At 43.7% G+C, this 16,634-nt stretch overlaps 1 protein-coding gene across 1 annotated transcript in view; it reads left to right on the top strand.

The window, feature by feature from the left end:
• LOC132780229 (sodium channel subunit beta-1) overlaps nucleotides 1-16,422 on the top strand; it is a 48,172-nt gene extending 31,750 nt beyond the window's left edge. The window contains exons 2-6 of the mRNA XM_060783819.2: nucleotides 2,931-3,097; nucleotides 6,949-7,192; nucleotides 9,698-9,839; nucleotides 11,366-11,476; nucleotides 15,278-16,422. Of these exons, the coding sequence (XP_060639802.2) occupies nucleotides 2,931-3,097; nucleotides 6,949-7,192; nucleotides 9,698-9,839; nucleotides 11,366-11,432 (620 nt within the window). The 3' untranslated portion in view covers nucleotides 11,433-11,476; nucleotides 15,278-16,422. The remainder of the gene's footprint in view (nucleotides 1-2,930; nucleotides 3,098-6,948; nucleotides 7,193-9,697; nucleotides 9,840-11,365; nucleotides 11,477-15,277) is intronic.
• The last annotated feature ends 212 nt before the right edge of the window (nucleotides 16,423-16,634 follow it).

Raw genomic sequence — 16,634 nt, 5'->3', positions numbered from 1 at the left:
TCCTGCTGGCACAAGGGTTTAACCCACTGCGCCACCGTGGTTCCAAAAAGCAATTAAGCACATGGGTTTTAGAATGAAATAGAAAAAATACTGCATTCTGAAAAGCCCTTTTACCAGGAGCAGTCAGCCCTCAAAGGAGTGCTGAATCAGAAAAGACTTTATCTGTCTATAAAGGAATAAGATGGAGGAAACCAGTTTGACCTATCTAGATAAGAAATTCCAAAATCTGGGAACAGTCACCAAAAAGGCTCTCTTCTGGATTTTTGCTAGATGTATTTTTAAGGATATCTTTAGAGGGGTCTAACTGGAACAGTAGTTCCTAACCTGTGGTCCATGGAACACCAGTGGTCCACAAGAACTAAAGTATGGTCTGTGACCTTACCGTGACTACACCGTTGCAACGGGAATGACTGGTCTCACGAAACCCTCTTATAGTGCCGAGGCTTATTAAATATGGTTTTCTGTGAGAGAAATGGGCGGCTCAACCCATTACGCAAAGTAAGCATTTGCAGTATAGTTGATTTTGCCCAGGGGCGCTCTTGAGGTGCTCTTGGGAGAAAATAGACCTTGACATATGCAAGTTGTAGTTACTGGGATGTATAGTTCACCTACAATCAAAGAGCATTCTGAACCCCACCAATGATGGAATTGAACCAAATATGGCACACAGAACTCCCATGACAAACAGAAAATATATATTAGTGATTGGTTGGGGGATACTGTTTGCTTACCGTTGAAAATTACCTAGGGCCGCTTCTGGTGGGAGAGCAGATGGTGACTACTGGATGGCATATGTTCTGTATCAGAAACTAGAGCTGATGTGGTCTATCCAATGCAATTTTCTGAATCAGCACCCCAAATAACCAAACTGAATCTAAAGTTGTCCAAAAACCGATTTGTAATCCTTTTGGTACTAATGTTGGAGAGCCGTCCCTTGTCATAGTGGTCCCTTGTCAAAAAAAAAAAAAAAAAAAAAAAAGGTTGGGAGCCACTGAACTAGGAGATCTTTAAAATGGTTAGGTTCATATAGGAGAATTTAGTTCTTCACACAACCTGAACTTGAGCTGTATAGAGCTTTATAGGCAATAACCATCACAATTTCCCCTTCCTCCTTTTTGCAGTATCACTGGTTCACTAGAATGCACTAGACCACTTCAGGTCCATAACTCTTCCACCCCTCCCTAGACCTCTGGGAATGCTGACCTGACTTTGGGCTTCTTCACTAGCCAACCATAGGTTAAGCAAGCTCCAAGTACAGAGCCGTCAGTGAGAAATTCCTTCTCTGTGGCAGCCCCCCGACTCTGGAATGCCCTTCCAAAAGATCTTCGACAGGCCCCTACTTTAGCAGTTTTCAGAAGGAACCTAAAAACTTGGCTGTTCCGATGTGCCTTTTCAGATTAGGAATCCCCCATCCCAAGTCCTAGAAGCACTTTAGTACAATCAATATTACTGCACACCGCACTATTTAATCCTACGTTCCTCCTGCCATTTCAGCACTTTTAACCCCATTGCGCCGGCCGGCCCAGTTTTAAAGTGTCTTGATGTATTGTCACTGTTGCTGTTATTTTGCTTAATTATTTGATTTGCTTTGTTTATTGTTGTGTTATGTTCTACTGTATTGTGTTCTGAGGCTTCGGCCTGTGTAAGCCGCATCGAGTCCTTCGGGAGATGTTAGCGGGGTACAAATAAAGTTAATAATAATAATAATAATAATAATAATAATAAAAAATTGTGGGGGTTACCTTTGTCGTTGCATTAATTTGAACTTACATAGAGGTTTTTTTCTGATGTGTTGCTGATTTTATTTTATTGTGTGTGTTTTAATCTGTATTTTTGGGCTTGTCCCTTTGTAAGCCACCCCAAGTCCCTTTGGGGAGATGGAGGCAGGGTATAAAAATAAAGTTGTTGTTGTTATTATTATACTGACACAAAAACACAGTATGTCACAGCAAACGAGATCTATATGCTGGGTTTCGTATCAAAAAATCACAAGTCGAACACTTCCCAAGCGTCTAGGACTGTGTAATGTATTTTCAAATGATGCGCACAGATCCAAGTAAGGTGGCCTTTTGCAGTTGACAGATCGTGATTTTGCCAATGTTTGTTTCCAAATGCCGGCTGAGATCTTTTGGCACAGCACTCAGTGTGCCAATGAGCATTGGGACCACCTGTACTGGTTTATGCCAGAGCCTTTGCAGTTAGTTTTTGAGGTCTTGATAACGACTGAGGTTTTTTTCCTGTTGTTTTTCCTCAATGCGACTGTCACTTGGTATGGCGACATCAATAATCCAAACTTTTTTCTTTTCCAGAATTGTAATGTCTGGTGTATTGTGTTCTAAAACTTTGTCGGTTTGGATTCGAAAGTCGCATAGTATTTTTGCGTGTTCATTTTCCACGATATCTGCAGGTTTATGATCCCACCAAGGGTTGTTGTTGTTGTTGTAAAAAACAGCTGGCTTATTGCACATGCTTCAACTCATACCAACAAAAGTTGGATAACTATTTAATGAGAAAGTCTTTGCCAACTGGCAATACAAGGAATAGAAAGAAAAAGATAACTGTCTCAATACAAAAGTTGGCAGGCTGATATGGCAGAGGCTGGACATTAAAGGTGATTTTTTGGGGAGTGGGGTGAGCTCCTGCTGTCAGGTCCAGCTTCTGTCAACCTAGTAATTCGAAAACATGCAAGTGTGAGTAGATCAGTAGGTACCGCTTCAGCAGGAATGTCATGGCGCTCCATTCAGTCATGCTGGCCACATGACCTAGGAGGTGTCTACAGACAATGCCAGCTCTTCAGCCTAGAAATGGAGATGAACACCATCCTCCAGAGCCGGACAGGATTAGACTTAATATTAAAGGAAGCCTTTACCTTTACTTTCTTTACCATTTGGTACTTATCATATAACTTCTTTCTTTCTTCCTCTTCACAGTGACATTGTGCCACGGTGGCTGCGTGGAAGTAGAGTCAGAAACCGAAGCCGTGGCTGGTGAAACTTTCAGAATTCGGTGCATCTCATGTAAGAAGCGCAGTGAGACAGAGGCCGAGGCCTTCACCGACTGGTACTTCAAGCAGCAGGGGACAGAAGAGTTTGACCATGTGCGTGCTGTGGTAAAGGGGAAGCAAGCAGTGGTGTGCAGAGAGTAGGGGTAGTGGGTGGGAAGTAATGACCTTTCTTGTCTTGGCATCTCAGATGTGATAGACTCTGCGTTGTCTACCTCAAGCAGTAGATGATAGGGGATAGCATTATTAGGAGCCAGGACTCCTGAGCCCTCTGGCTATTCTTCTCCCAAGAGAGGAGTGGGCAACCAGAAGATGGCGGGTTGCACCCCTACATTCAGATAGTGTCTGAAAGAGGCAGGGATCAGAATTGCTCCACAGTAGCATTTAGCAGCTGGCGGGGACGAGAGACCGAGCCTTCTTGGCGGTGGCTCCCAACCTATGGAACACACTTCTGACTGATGTAAGATCTGCTCCCTCCCTCCTGGCTTTCCAAAAGAAATTAAAATCATTTCGGACAATAGATGCAAGCAGCACTTTAGAAGGACATTGACTGGAGCGGCGATACGGCTGATGAGATTGTTTTATGGTTTTAATGATTGCTTATGTATTGTTTTTAACTATGACTTATGTTCAATTGTTGTTTTATTATTGTAATTGTTATGTAGTGGCATTGTAACGGTGCCATTGTAAGCTATCCTGAGTCCCCCTTTGGGGGTTGAGAAGTGACGGGATAGACATACGGTAAATAAATAAATAAAATAATTATTTGGCCCCCGGTGGTGCAGTGGGTTGAACCCTTGTGCCGGCAGGACTGAAGACCAAAAGCTTGGAGGTTCAAATCCGAGAAGAGCATGGATGAGTACCCTCTGTCAGCTCCAGCTGCCCAGGCAGGGACATAAGAGAAGCCTCCCGCAGGATGGGAAACATCCAGATGGCCCTTGAGCAACGTCCTTGCAAACAGCCAATTCTCTCACACCAGAAGCGACTTGCAGTTTCTCAAGTCGCTCCTGACACACACACATACACACACAAAATAATATTTAGCCTATTCCAGACTTTCTGAGTTTTTAAAATGTGCTTTTTTGAAATGCTTTACAGTGTGCATTGGGAGGATGTGTTTTGTGGACACCCTGCCCTTAAATCAACTTTGAACTGCATTGCATAATTTGTGCAGAAACACCATGAGGCAGTGGCCAGTCACAGCTTTATCCTGTCCTTGCCCAGCAGCTGATGGGTGGATTTCCTTCCATTCTAACTTCATCCAGGCACAGTTCCATCATGCTTTGGCCCTAATAGCTGATGAGTGGCCCTCGTGGTATATTCCTAAGAAAATAGTGGTTGCAAGTGAGGTCATCATCCCTGCTGATCAAAGAATCAAAGTACTTTGAACCCTCATTCCACTGCCATCTGGTGCTGATGGTTAAAGAATATCAATCTTCCCCTTAGCTTATTTGCAAGATGCATATAATATAGGCATGCAAGAAGCTGCTGCCAATACATAAACTATGTAACTGAGACTACTACCCACTTAAAAAAAAGCTGTGTGTACATATTAATTGTGTTTTTGAGTCTTCTCCAAGCCTTAGAAAGGTTTTTTTTATTACCACTTTGTGAGTCCCTCAGCCTGTATGGCTGTAGCTGAGGGATTCTGGGAGCTGTAGTGCAAATGAGACTCAAGACCTCATCATACTAGAGAATGAATCCACTTTAAATCTGGTTTCTGACTCCTGCAGAATTCTGGGGTTTGTAGTTTAGTGAGGCTGTTAAAGGCTCCTCCTTAAACTACAAACCCCAGAATTCTGCAGGAGGCAGAAACCCGATTTAAAGTGGATTAATTTGGTAGTGTGATAAGGTCAATAGATCATAGAATCATAGAGTTGGAAGAGACCTCATGGGCCATCCACTCCAACCCTCTGACAAGAAGCAGGAAAATCACAATAAAGCACCACCAACAGATGGCCATCCAGCCTCTGTTTAAAAGCCTCCAAAGAAGGATCCTCTATCGCAGTCTGGGGCAGAGAGTTCCACTGCTGAACAGTTTCACCGTTAGGAACTAATGTTCAGGTGGAATCTCCTTTCCTGTAGTTTGAAGCCATTGTTCTGCATCCTAGTCTCCAGGGCAGCAGAAAACAAGCTTGCTCTCTCCTCCCTATGACTTTCCCTCACATTTATACAGGGCTCTCATTATGTCTCCTCTCAGACTTCTCTTCTGCAAGCTAAACATGCACAGCTCTTTAAGCCACTCCTCATAGGGCTTGTTCTCATTTTAGTTGCTCTCCTCTCAGCCTTCTCTTCTGCAGGCTAAACATGCCCATTTCTTTAAGCCACTCCTCATAGTGTTTATTCTCCAGACCCTTGATCATTTTAGTCACAATTGAAGGGATATGTTCCAGCTTGTCAACATCTCCCTTCAATTGCAGTGCCCAGAATTGGACAGTGTGATTCCATGTGTGGTCAAGGCAGAATAGAGGGGTAACATCATTTCCCTGGATCTAGACACTAGACTCCTATACGTGCTTTGAAGAATTAATTTTAATGGCCAATCGAATTATCATTCTGAATAAAAAGGTGCAAATGCATTGCTCATTTAGGGCTTCAGGAAATTAGTACTGGGGGTTACTCATTGTAGATCTAATTAATGAGTAGGATGAATAAGCACCTGATTGCATTTTTACCACTCCCACAGTTAAAGCCATCCCTGGAGAAAACAAGCCTCTCCCAGCACTCTGCATGAACAGCTCTATTACATTCCTTTAAAAATGGCCTTGCAGCTTACCAGTTCCCAGGTACTGTGTGTTCCAGACAGCTGTTCCTGGGACTATTTTTTGCTAACTGCATAAATGAGTAACCATTTAGGAAGCACCTGAAAAGAGAGAGAGACAGAGGAGGGGGGGGGGTTACAGAGGCCCAATTTACACTGCTATATAATGCAGATTGAATTACATTGAACTGTATTTTTTTAATCGTGTCAGAAGCGACTTGAGAAATTGCAAGTCGCTTCTTGTGTAAGAGAACTGGTTGTCTGCAGAGACATTACCCAGGGGAGGCCTTGTTGTGTTGCCATCCTGTGGGAGGCTTCTCTCATGTCCTTGTATGGGAAGCTGGAGCTGACAGATGGGAGCTCACCCTGTCTCACGGATTTGAGCATCTGACCTTTAGGTCAGCAGTTCAGTCGGCACAAGGATTTACCCCATTGTGCCACCACAGCTCCTTATATTGAACTGTATTATAGGATTCTACACTGCCATATACTCCCATTCAATCTGGGATCAGATATTTATTTATTTACAGTATTTATATTCCACCTTTCTCTCCCCACAGGGGATTCAGGGCGGAGTACAACACACATGGCAAACATTCAATACCAGTTAGACATGCAACATATATAGACAGACAAAAAGGCAATTTAACATTCCCGGATACTGGATTATATGGCAGTGTAGATCCAGACTGAGACTCCTTGAATCAACGACACATAAGTATTGACCTTACATAAATGGTTTTTGCTGGAACAATGACTCTCCTCTGATTCCACCTACTGTTGGTGGCGCAGTGGGTTAAACTGAAGTGGGTTAAACTGAAGGACTGAAGACCGACAGGTTGCAGGTTCGAATCTGGGGGAGCGTGGATGAGCACCTTCTGTCAGCTCCAGCTTTCTATGCGGGGACATGAGAGAAGCCTCCCACAAGGATGGTAAAACATTAAAAATAAAACATCCGGGCCTCCCCTGGGCAACGTCCTTGCAAACGGCCAATTCTCTCACATCAGAAGTGACTTGCAGTTTCTCAAGTTGCTCCTGACATGACAAAAAAACAAAAACAAAACCCTACACTGTCATACTCTAGATTATATGGCAGTGTAGCTCCAGCTTTTGTCTAGATTTAACAAGTGGTTGTAGGTCTGTTTTTCCTAGCTTTAACTTCAGTCTCATCCTGTCTCTGCACCAGATCCTCCACTACGATGCCTATAATAAACTCAAAGTGTTGGACCCCCGCTTTGAAGAGCTGGTTGCCTGGGAAGGCACTAAACACACGCCAGATTTGCAGGAGCTTTCCATTATGCTGCTGAATGTGACCTTCGACCAGGAGGGAGACTATATCTGCAGTGTCAACCGCACACTCCTTTTCGCAAATGACCATACACACAATGTCATGGTCAACAAAACCGTCCACCTTGATGTGGTAGAGAAAGGTAAGTGTGAAAACAATGGAGCTGTGGATGAAAGAGCTGGAATGGGAAGAGAGGAATATGGGCTTGGCAGGTAGTGGACCAATGTAAAATATGTCTTCCAGATTTTGCCTTATTGTAATGTCCAATAGTCTTCACTATTAACTGTGCTGAGTAGGGATGCTGAGACTTGCAATCCAGTGATGCATAGAAACATTATGATTCTCATCCGTGGTCTGTATCATCCAGCATCTTGCTACCGTAGTGAATAACTAGATGTCCATTAGAAGCCCTCAAGTTTGTGTTGGATTAATTTGCAAATTAATCAATTTAGGTTTTAATTGATTTTTTAGTGGCAGCTAATTGTATCTGGTGGAGGATTCTGGACATGCTTTGATATACATCTGAAATTATTTTGGTTCTGTCTATTCCTGTAAAAAGGGATACCTGATACCGGACTTGTTCCATCTTACGGTTTGAAATTAACACACCTTTCTCTTAGGCCCCTTCATTGCCATGTGAAATCCAAATTATCTACTTTGAACTAGATTATATGGAAATGTAGACTCATATAATCCGGTTCAAAGCAGCTAATCTGGATTATATGGCAGTGTAGATCCAGCCAAAGTCTCTAGAATTCAGCAAGGCACTAAAGGAATGCAGATGCAGGGTTTTTGCAGATGTTTTAGACTGCGACTCTTATTATAACCTCTAGTTAGCACACTCAGGTTATGACCACTGTGGTCAAAATCATTTGGTATGCACCAGCAGCATGATTTCACTGTAATTGCCATGGCAACATCCTGGGATTTATGGTTTAGGGAGGGGCATTTAGAGCCAGAGAGCACTAGTAGCTCACTAAAGGGATGAGCCTTGATCATATAGGGCGTTGCCGTGGGAGTTAGAGTCGGAGTTATGGTGTTATAATTGTGTGCTTCAGATACATGGTACAAACAGTGCCTTGCTGTAGCCTGTGGCATAATAATCATCATCATCATCACTGGGTGCAGTGCCTAAAGACCTTGGCCTGCACTTAAACACAATCGGCGCTGACAAAATTACCATCTGCCAGCTGCAGAAGGCCATCTTACTAGGATCTGCATGCATTATTCGCCGATACATCACACAGTCCTAGACACTTGGGAAGAGTCTGACGTGTGATCCAATACAACAGCCAGCAGAGTGATCTTGTCTGTTGTGGACTCTTCTTGTTGTGTTTATAATAATAATAATAATAATAATAATACTTTATTTATACCCCACCACCATCCCCCAAAAAGGAGGCTTACAGAAGCACATACAAGTGCCACAATACATAAAATACAGGTAAAATCACATCAACATGTGATTAATGTTCCTTGTCTCCCAGCATCAGCTATACCATACAGTGTTGGAAATAGCAACTTTCCCAGCCTCCACTAATTGTTTGTAAATGTATAGAATGGTTAACCTATATTTTATGACCATTTTGGTTTTCCAGTTTGACTGTATCTCTTTGGTGTGGGAGGGGCTTCAAGCACAAGACTCCATTTTTGTTATACAGTATACTTTTAAATCTCAATGGAGGGGGAATGCAGTTTGTCTCCTTTCAGACTTCAGTGACTACAGTTATACAGTTTGTACTACAACTGCACTTAATGATATTGGACTATGGACTGTATGCTGAATGTATACAAGTTGTTTATGAGTAAACAAGATACGTTATTTTTCAAAGGAGACTTTGTTTTTTGAGTGCATATTTTAACTAAGAGGTTTCAAGGGAGTGTATATATTTTGGGCAAGTGCAACCTCAAATTCTACTTCAAAGAAACAACCATCCCCTGCTAACGAAATATATTTTTATAGTGGCATGTCTTTATCCTTGGCAGTTTAAAGACATGGTTCTTCAGTTTAACAGAGTTACCTGTGTGCCATTACATTAATGCTTGTGAATATCACTTGTTCTGAGATGACTTCTAATAAAGTCATGCTTTTCTTGACTAGTGGTTTTCAAAAGGTGGTCTCCACATGTTCATGGAGATTCACATTTGCCAAACGGATGTGACACCATTTTTGCCTGTTCGATAAGGTTATGGTGCACTTATTTCCAATAGGTTATGGAATTTCCAATATCTAATACGTTAAACCAGTGTCCTCAGATTTGGATCACTAGATGATGCTGGATAAAAATTCTGAGATGTTTTAATGTTGAGTTCTTCTGGGAGCTGCAGTCTTTGGGGAGAGGGAGAAGGTATAAGTTTAGGAAACATTGCTTCCTCTTTAATATGGCCTGCTTGATGGTAGGACAGACTATCTGCACAATCAAGTTGTCCAGCAAAAAAGATCCATTTCCATAAGAGAACAGCAAACTTAAAAGTTGGTGCCTATCCTGTAAAAGGAAAGACAGAGGAAATGCAGTGGAGGCCCCATCAACATATGAAATTCAGGTTATCTGCTTTGAACTAGATTATATGGCAGTGTTCATCCAGCCTGAGAATAGGGTGTGCATTTTTGGGTTCCCCATCCTCATTCCTGTCCTCCCTTCCCTAGCCAACCGGGACATGGCATCCATCGTGTCTGAGATCATGATGTACGTCCTCATTGTAGTCCTGACTATCTGGCTGGTGGCAGAGATGGTGTACTGCTACAAGAAGATTGCTGCAGCAACGGAGGCAGCAGCGCAGGAGAATGCGTAAGATGTGGGGGCAGGATGGGGGCAGGCCACCGGGGTGTCAATTCAGGGAGCACAAGCCACCAAGAGGTTCAAAAGGAAGGGGAGAGGAGCAGCAATTTCAGTTTCTTTGTCCACTCCTGACATCAGTAGACCTGCCGTTCAACAAAAGTTGGCAACACTGCAGTCTAACCTGATTGATCATACATTGCCTGCCATTTTAAATTCTGAGACTGCCTCAATGTAGGTGTGAACAATATATGGACTGCAAGTAGCATGTCATCTATTCCATCTATTCATCTGATGTGACCACTATAGCCCCACCATCCAAAGATGTCAGGATGCTGCTAAATATTGGCAGCAGAGAAATATTGTTTCAAAGACTCTGTTTTTGTGCTAAAACAATGTACACATGAAATGCATGCTTTGTTTTATGGGGGAAATGTGTTTTCAGAATCTATGGGCAGCACATTTCTCAATCCAGGCATTTGTTATTTATTTATTTTTACGACATTTATATCTCACCCTTCTCACTTCAAAGAGGACTCAGGGCGGCTTACATGAGTGCCATTATTCCATGCCTGAACAACAGCAATTAAAAGCAATTAAACCAAACTTAAAACAACATATATAAACATTAGATGATTATTGTGGTGATATCCAAAGCCAGATAATCAGATAATCATATTCATCAATCCAAAGCCAATTCCAATTGTATTGCACAATTCCAATTATATTGCTGGGCCAAATGCTTGCTCCCAAAGCCAAGTATTTAGCCCAGGTATGGGGAAACCCAGGCCCAGGGGTAAGATGTGGCCCCTTGGGGTCTTTTTTCAGGCCCTCCTCCCTCTTGCAATCCTATCCTTCCTTCTCTCTTTCCTTACTCCTTCCCTTCTTTCCTTACACCCTCCTTTCTCTTTCCCTACTCCCCCTTCCTTCCTTCCTTCCCGCTTTCCTCCCTCCCTCCCTCCCTTTTCTTTCCTCCTGGGAGATGTTTAGCTGGGCTAAGAGATGGCAACACAACAAAAACAACTACAAGTGGCAACACAAAGAAAAGAAAACAAACCAAGACACAAACCTACTAAAACGTAGTTTGATACATAGCTTAGAAACAATTTAATTAAAATTGTACTTGTAATCCATTAACTGTTTAAGCAATGATACAAACTTTCATTGTTTTACTCTAAATGTCAACAACAAGCGTTTTCTAAGTAACCCTTTTTTGGTTAATTTTATTTGTTACTTTGGGGAGTAACAAATAAAATAGCCTTTGGGTTATTTGTAACCATCTTCTACTGGTCTTAAAAATATTTAACATATTAGTAGTAAATGCAGTGTTGATGACATAGTGTTCAAAAAGTATTGAAAATTATTATTTCCCCCCACAATATTAATGGAATTTTCAAGCTAGTATTTTCAAACTCCAGCTAGGCATAGTGGGAAGAGATGGGACTTAAAGGCCAGAATCAAGTTTGTTATATTTGGGGTGAAGCTGGTCAGTTCAGAGCCCACTTGTCACCTGTTTCCATTTTTCTCTGTGTCCACAGCTCCGAGTACTTGGCCATCACATCAGAAAGTAAAGAAAACTGCACAGGGGTGCAAGTAGCTGAATAGTCCATGCAGGGCTGTCGGCAGGCACAGAGATTCCTGGTTGACAGGTATTATTGTTGCTGTTCTTATTTGCAGAGTGCAACATAAGCAGAAGATATCCCTCTTCCTCATAAGTTTTCCAGTCAAAATTTAGAAAGTGGGAAGAGGACAAGAGTGGGGATGAAAATCTGGGAGAGACCAAGGAATTCAGAAAGGAGATTTTTTTTTATTTATTGTGCCAGAAGCAAATTGAGGGTACAATTGTAATGTATTTAAAAACACAAACAAAATTAAAAACTTGACATTATACTAAACATCCTTTGACCAGTAGCTGGCTACTTGGAGTGCCTCTGGTGTTGCTATAAGAAGGTCCTCCATTGTGCCTGTGGGAGGGCTCAGATTGCATTGTAATAGGTGGTCTGTGGTTTGCTCTTCTCCACACTCACATAGACTCTACTTTGTGGCCCTATTTCTTAAGGTTGGCTCTGCATCTCTTCGTGCCAGAGTGCAGTCTGTTCAGCACCTTCTAAGTCACCCAGTCTTCTGTGTGCCAAGGGGGGAGTCTCTCATTTGGTATCAGCCATGAATTGAGGTTCCTGGTTTTAGCATGCCACTTTTGGACTCTCGCTTGCTGAGGTGTTCCTGCAAGTATTTCTGTAGATCTTAGGAAGCTATTTCTTGATTTAAGGTATTGGCGTGCTGGCTGATATCTGAATAAAAGATTGGTCGGAGATGTCACTGCCTTGGTCTTTTCATTATGGGCTGCTACTTCCTGGTGGATGTCAGGTGGTGCAATACCGCCTAAACAGAATAATTTCTCTAGTGGTGTTGGGCATAGACATCCTGTGATAGTGCGGCATGTCTCATTAAGAGCCACATCCACTGTTTTAATGTGGATAGATGTGTTCCACACTGGGCATGCATATTCAGCAGCAGAGTAGCAAAGCGCAAGATGTCTTCACTGTGTCTGGTTGTGATCCCCAGGTTGTGGCAGTCAGCTTTCGTACAATATTATTTCTAGCACCCACTTTTTGCTTGATATTCAAACAGTGCTTCTTGTAAGTCAGAGCATGATCCAGAGTAACTCCCAGGTATTAGGATGTGCTGCAATGCTCCAGTGGGAGGAAGATGAAGCAAATTCAATGATATGCACTCCAATCTTGTTGTTCTTGGGGAATATATAGAGATTGAAGGAAGATGTCATTTTTGAAGAAGAGAACAGGAGGAGAAATCAATCACACAGATCAGCATTCCCAACCTGGTATAATCCAGATGTGTCAGACCACTTCCACCACTTCAGGAATATGTTTGTTAGGAAGGAGAATCAGCCAGTGTGACTGGGAAAGCTGTGGCCGGGGATAGGCAGGGAGAGAGATCATGTAGCTAGATCACTCTGAACTGCAACAGCTAATGGCTTCTATGACAGCAGAGCAATAAATCCACTCTAGATTTTCATTTGAACTTTATTGTTATTGCTACCATCCTTATTTTATATTTGTTTGTACATTGCTTCCCCCCTCAACGCTAAGATTTAAAGCACCTCTAAGATGCTGAATCCCACTCCGTAAAAAGGGTTCAGCAACTCGGATAGTTTCCAGACACAATTTGAAATTAGGCTGATGGCCAAAAGTTGCCCATCTCAGGGTTTAGAGACAAGCACGATAAAATATCCTTGGAAACCAAGGTTGTCTTGTTTATAATTTGAATGTGTTAACCTTTTTTGATACAGAAAAAGAGGGAAACCGCTCTTTGGGTTGCATTTACATGCTGTTCTTTCTTTGCTCCCCAACAAATGGCAGCATTGGCAATGATTTTGGCAGCGTTTTGAAGGAAAACGTTCATTGTTCTGTTTATTGTCAAAGGCTTTCATGGCTGGAATCATTGGGTTGTTGTGAGTTTTCCAGGCTGTATGGAGCCCCCAGTGGCGCAGTGGGTTAAACCGGTGAGCTGCTGAACTTGCTGACCGAAAGATAGTTAGTTCAAATCCAGGGAGCAGGGCGAATTCCCGCTCTTAGCCCCAGCTTCTGCCAACCTAGAAGTTTGAAAACTTGCAAATGTGCATAGGTCAATAGGTACTTCTCCGGCATGAAGGTAATGGTGCTCCATGCAGTCATGCCAGCCACATGACCTAGGAAGTGTCTATGGACAACACCGGCTCTTCAGCTTAGAAATGGAGATGAGCACCAACGCCCAGAATCGGACACTACTGGACTTAATGTCAGGGGAAAAGCTTTACCTGTGGCCATGTTCCAGAAGCATTTTCTCATGACGTTACACCTGCATCTATGGCAGGCATCCTCTGAGGATGCCTGCCATAGATGCAGGCCAAACATCAAGAGAGATTGCTTCTGGAACATGGCTATACAGCCCGGAAAACTCACAGCCACCCAGTTCATTGTTCTGTTCTATTACTGGTCTCCATTTAGATTAATAGCAGGAATGACTCTGTGATCTCCACAATGGACAAAAGGTAGGGTCATTTGCATCCCAGAAGCATAGGCACATACATTTAATAGCTGTGTCAGAAGGAAGATGGTACGTGTAACTCTGTCCTGTACAATGCCATAAGATTGGGCACTCATTGAACCTTAACCATTATTTAAAGCCACCCTAAGGTCACCGCCAGCTTTCGGTTTTAGGGGACCTGAAGACATGGTGTAAGACTCTCCTCCTTTGGTCACCATGACTGAGGTTGTTAGAGAGAGCTTCCGGACCTTTAATACACAATGATTAAAGGTACAGGAGTATGCAGTTTTAAATCCAACATCTCCATAACTTCTGCCTCTTCATTTACTTGGGGTCCCAGTGGAGCAGTGAGTTAAATCCTTGTGCTGGCAGGACTGCTGACCGAAAGGTTGGTGGTTCGAATCCGGGGAGCAGGGTGAGCTTCCATCTGTCAGCTCCAACTTCTCATGTGGGGACATGAGAGAAGCCTCCCACAGGATGGTAACAGATCTGGGTGTCTCCTGAGTGGGGGTTGTGTGATTGATTCAGAAGTGATCACACAGGGCATCCCCTACCAGGACTTCTACTACTTCTACACAGTCCATCACTGCAGTGGCCAAGAGCAAGGCCCGACTGAGGTCCTGGTTTCCCTCTCCAGAGGGAGGGGTGAGCTCCCATCTGTCAGCTCCAGCTTCTCAAGCGGGGACATGAGAGAAGCCTCCCACAGGATGGTAGCACATCTGGGTGTCCTCTGAGTGTGGGTTGTGTGATTGACTCAGAAATGATCACACAGGTCATCCCCTGTATGATCACTTCTGAGTCAAATTGTGTCTGGACTTCTACTACTTCAACACAGTCCATCGATACTGCATCACTGCAGTGGCCAAGAGCAAGGCTTGGCTCAGGTACCGGTTTCTCTCTCCAGAGAGCAGGGTGAGCTCCCATCTGTCAGCTCCAGCTTCTCATGTGGGGACTTGAGAGAAGCCTCCCACAGGATAGTAACACATCTGGGCATCCCCTGGGCAACATCCTTGCAGATGGCCAATTCTCCCACACCAGAAGTGACTTGCAGTTTCTCAAGTCGCTGCTGACATGAGAAAAAAAAATACCTGGGGCACATGAAATGTGAAGGTGAGGCAAATAGAAAAGTTATTCAATTTCTTTTTCTTCTTCTTTTAGTGTTCTCTCAGAAGAGAATCTCCTTGCAGTGAGTGCAAGTAGGTGGAAGCACAGTAGCTCTTGAGGCGGATAGTTCACCCTTCCGGGGTTAAGCATGGGCTTTATGGGGCGGTGATATTAAGTGATGACAGCCCTGGCACTGCAGAACCCTGGTTAGACTGGAGACAACTGGTTGGCTTGATTCCGGGAGATTGTGATGCTGTGGCGATGGGGTTCTAATGCTGCCTTCTTGTCTCTTGTTCCAGGGATGAGGCTTTGAGAAGGAGCGGAGGAGAGGGAGCGTGTGACTCAGCAGAGGCCTCGGCAGCCCCTGAGAAGAGCTGAACTGGAGCCAAACAGTCCCTCCCCCCACTGCACGGCCTTTTTTTCCTTAACAAAGCATGCTATTTTTAATAACAGAGCTCTATATTCGACCCAGCCACCCAGAGACAGACACCTGTCTTCCAAAAGGGGAAGGTGGTTTGTTCTGGCAGGCCCCTTGCTCTCCTTTGCACCTTTCTCCGGGGAGCAAGAGTCGTTCCTGCCACAATGCATGATGGGGAAGTGGCATGGTGGCTTTCTGACGCGCTGCAAAAGCTTGGGGGTCTTTCCCCCACCCCACCCTTGGGGTCCCCACATGCCAGCCTGAGACCTCTTTAATTTACAGGCACCTGCACTTGCGCTTTCTGATTTTTTGTACGTTTCTTGCGCTTCGAGTTGTTTTTGGTTACTTCGCTACCAGCACTTTCTATGGGTCTGAGGAGAGGAGGCCCCTAATCTGCCCCTTTGTTCTCCCCTACATGCCATGTCCTCCTAGTGTGGCTGCAACCAGTGGTAGACAAGCTGAGAAAGGTGTTCAAGATGGTTGTCACCTAGTTGTTCCTATGGTCTGAGCACCAGAAGGGGACACTGAGATGGAGACTCCCTGTCGCCATGTAGGAATGCCTTTGATGGATGAAATATTTAGCACTGACATAGATATGAACTGAGATATTCCTGAGAAACTGTCCCAGGAAGTTTTTCCTCAAGGCTGTCAATCCAATGGAAGATTTGTTCAAGACCACTGGTGAAAGGAAGACACTGCAAAATGCATCTGATTGGAAGGGAGTAGGTGCTTGGATCCAGAGGTTGCTCCTTTCACTCCACGCCCCTGATGTTCATGATTCTTCTGCCCTTGATAGCATCATGTCAGAAGTTGCTTAAGATTTTGGCCCTAGGTTTGGCTCAGTCTCATTTCAAGCTTTCCCCTTCCTCTCAGATTTCCTTTCTGGATCCAGCACCACCTCATCTCTTTGGAGAATACTGTGCCATCCCCTCTCCTCAGACCTCCGGGGCTGGTCTCCTAGGGACCAGCTGCCAACACAATAGACTAGGGTTCGTTCATAAATAAAGATGATTGAATTTCACTCTTTTGGACAGAGTCGGTGGTGTCATTTGTTTGCGATCAATGGTTAAAGTTGGGGCTAGATATACGCAAAAGCAAAGCAAGCTACCATTTTAAGCCTCAGATGATGACCACCCTTGCAGTATAAAACAAATCATAACTTTCACCATTATTAAATTTTAAGTTGTGTGTGCGTTAGTGTGATGCTGTCTGTGGTGCCTCTTCAATTTGATAGAGCT

Source organism: Anolis sagrei, chromosome X, assembly GCF_037176765.1.
Source record: "Anolis sagrei isolate rAnoSag1 chromosome X, rAnoSag1.mat, whole genome shotgun sequence".
Lineage (NCBI taxonomy): Eukaryota > Metazoa > Chordata > Lepidosauria > Squamata > Dactyloidae > Anolis > Anolis sagrei.
Note: the sequence above shows the minus strand (reverse complement) of the source record. Positions and strands in the feature narration are given on the sequence as shown.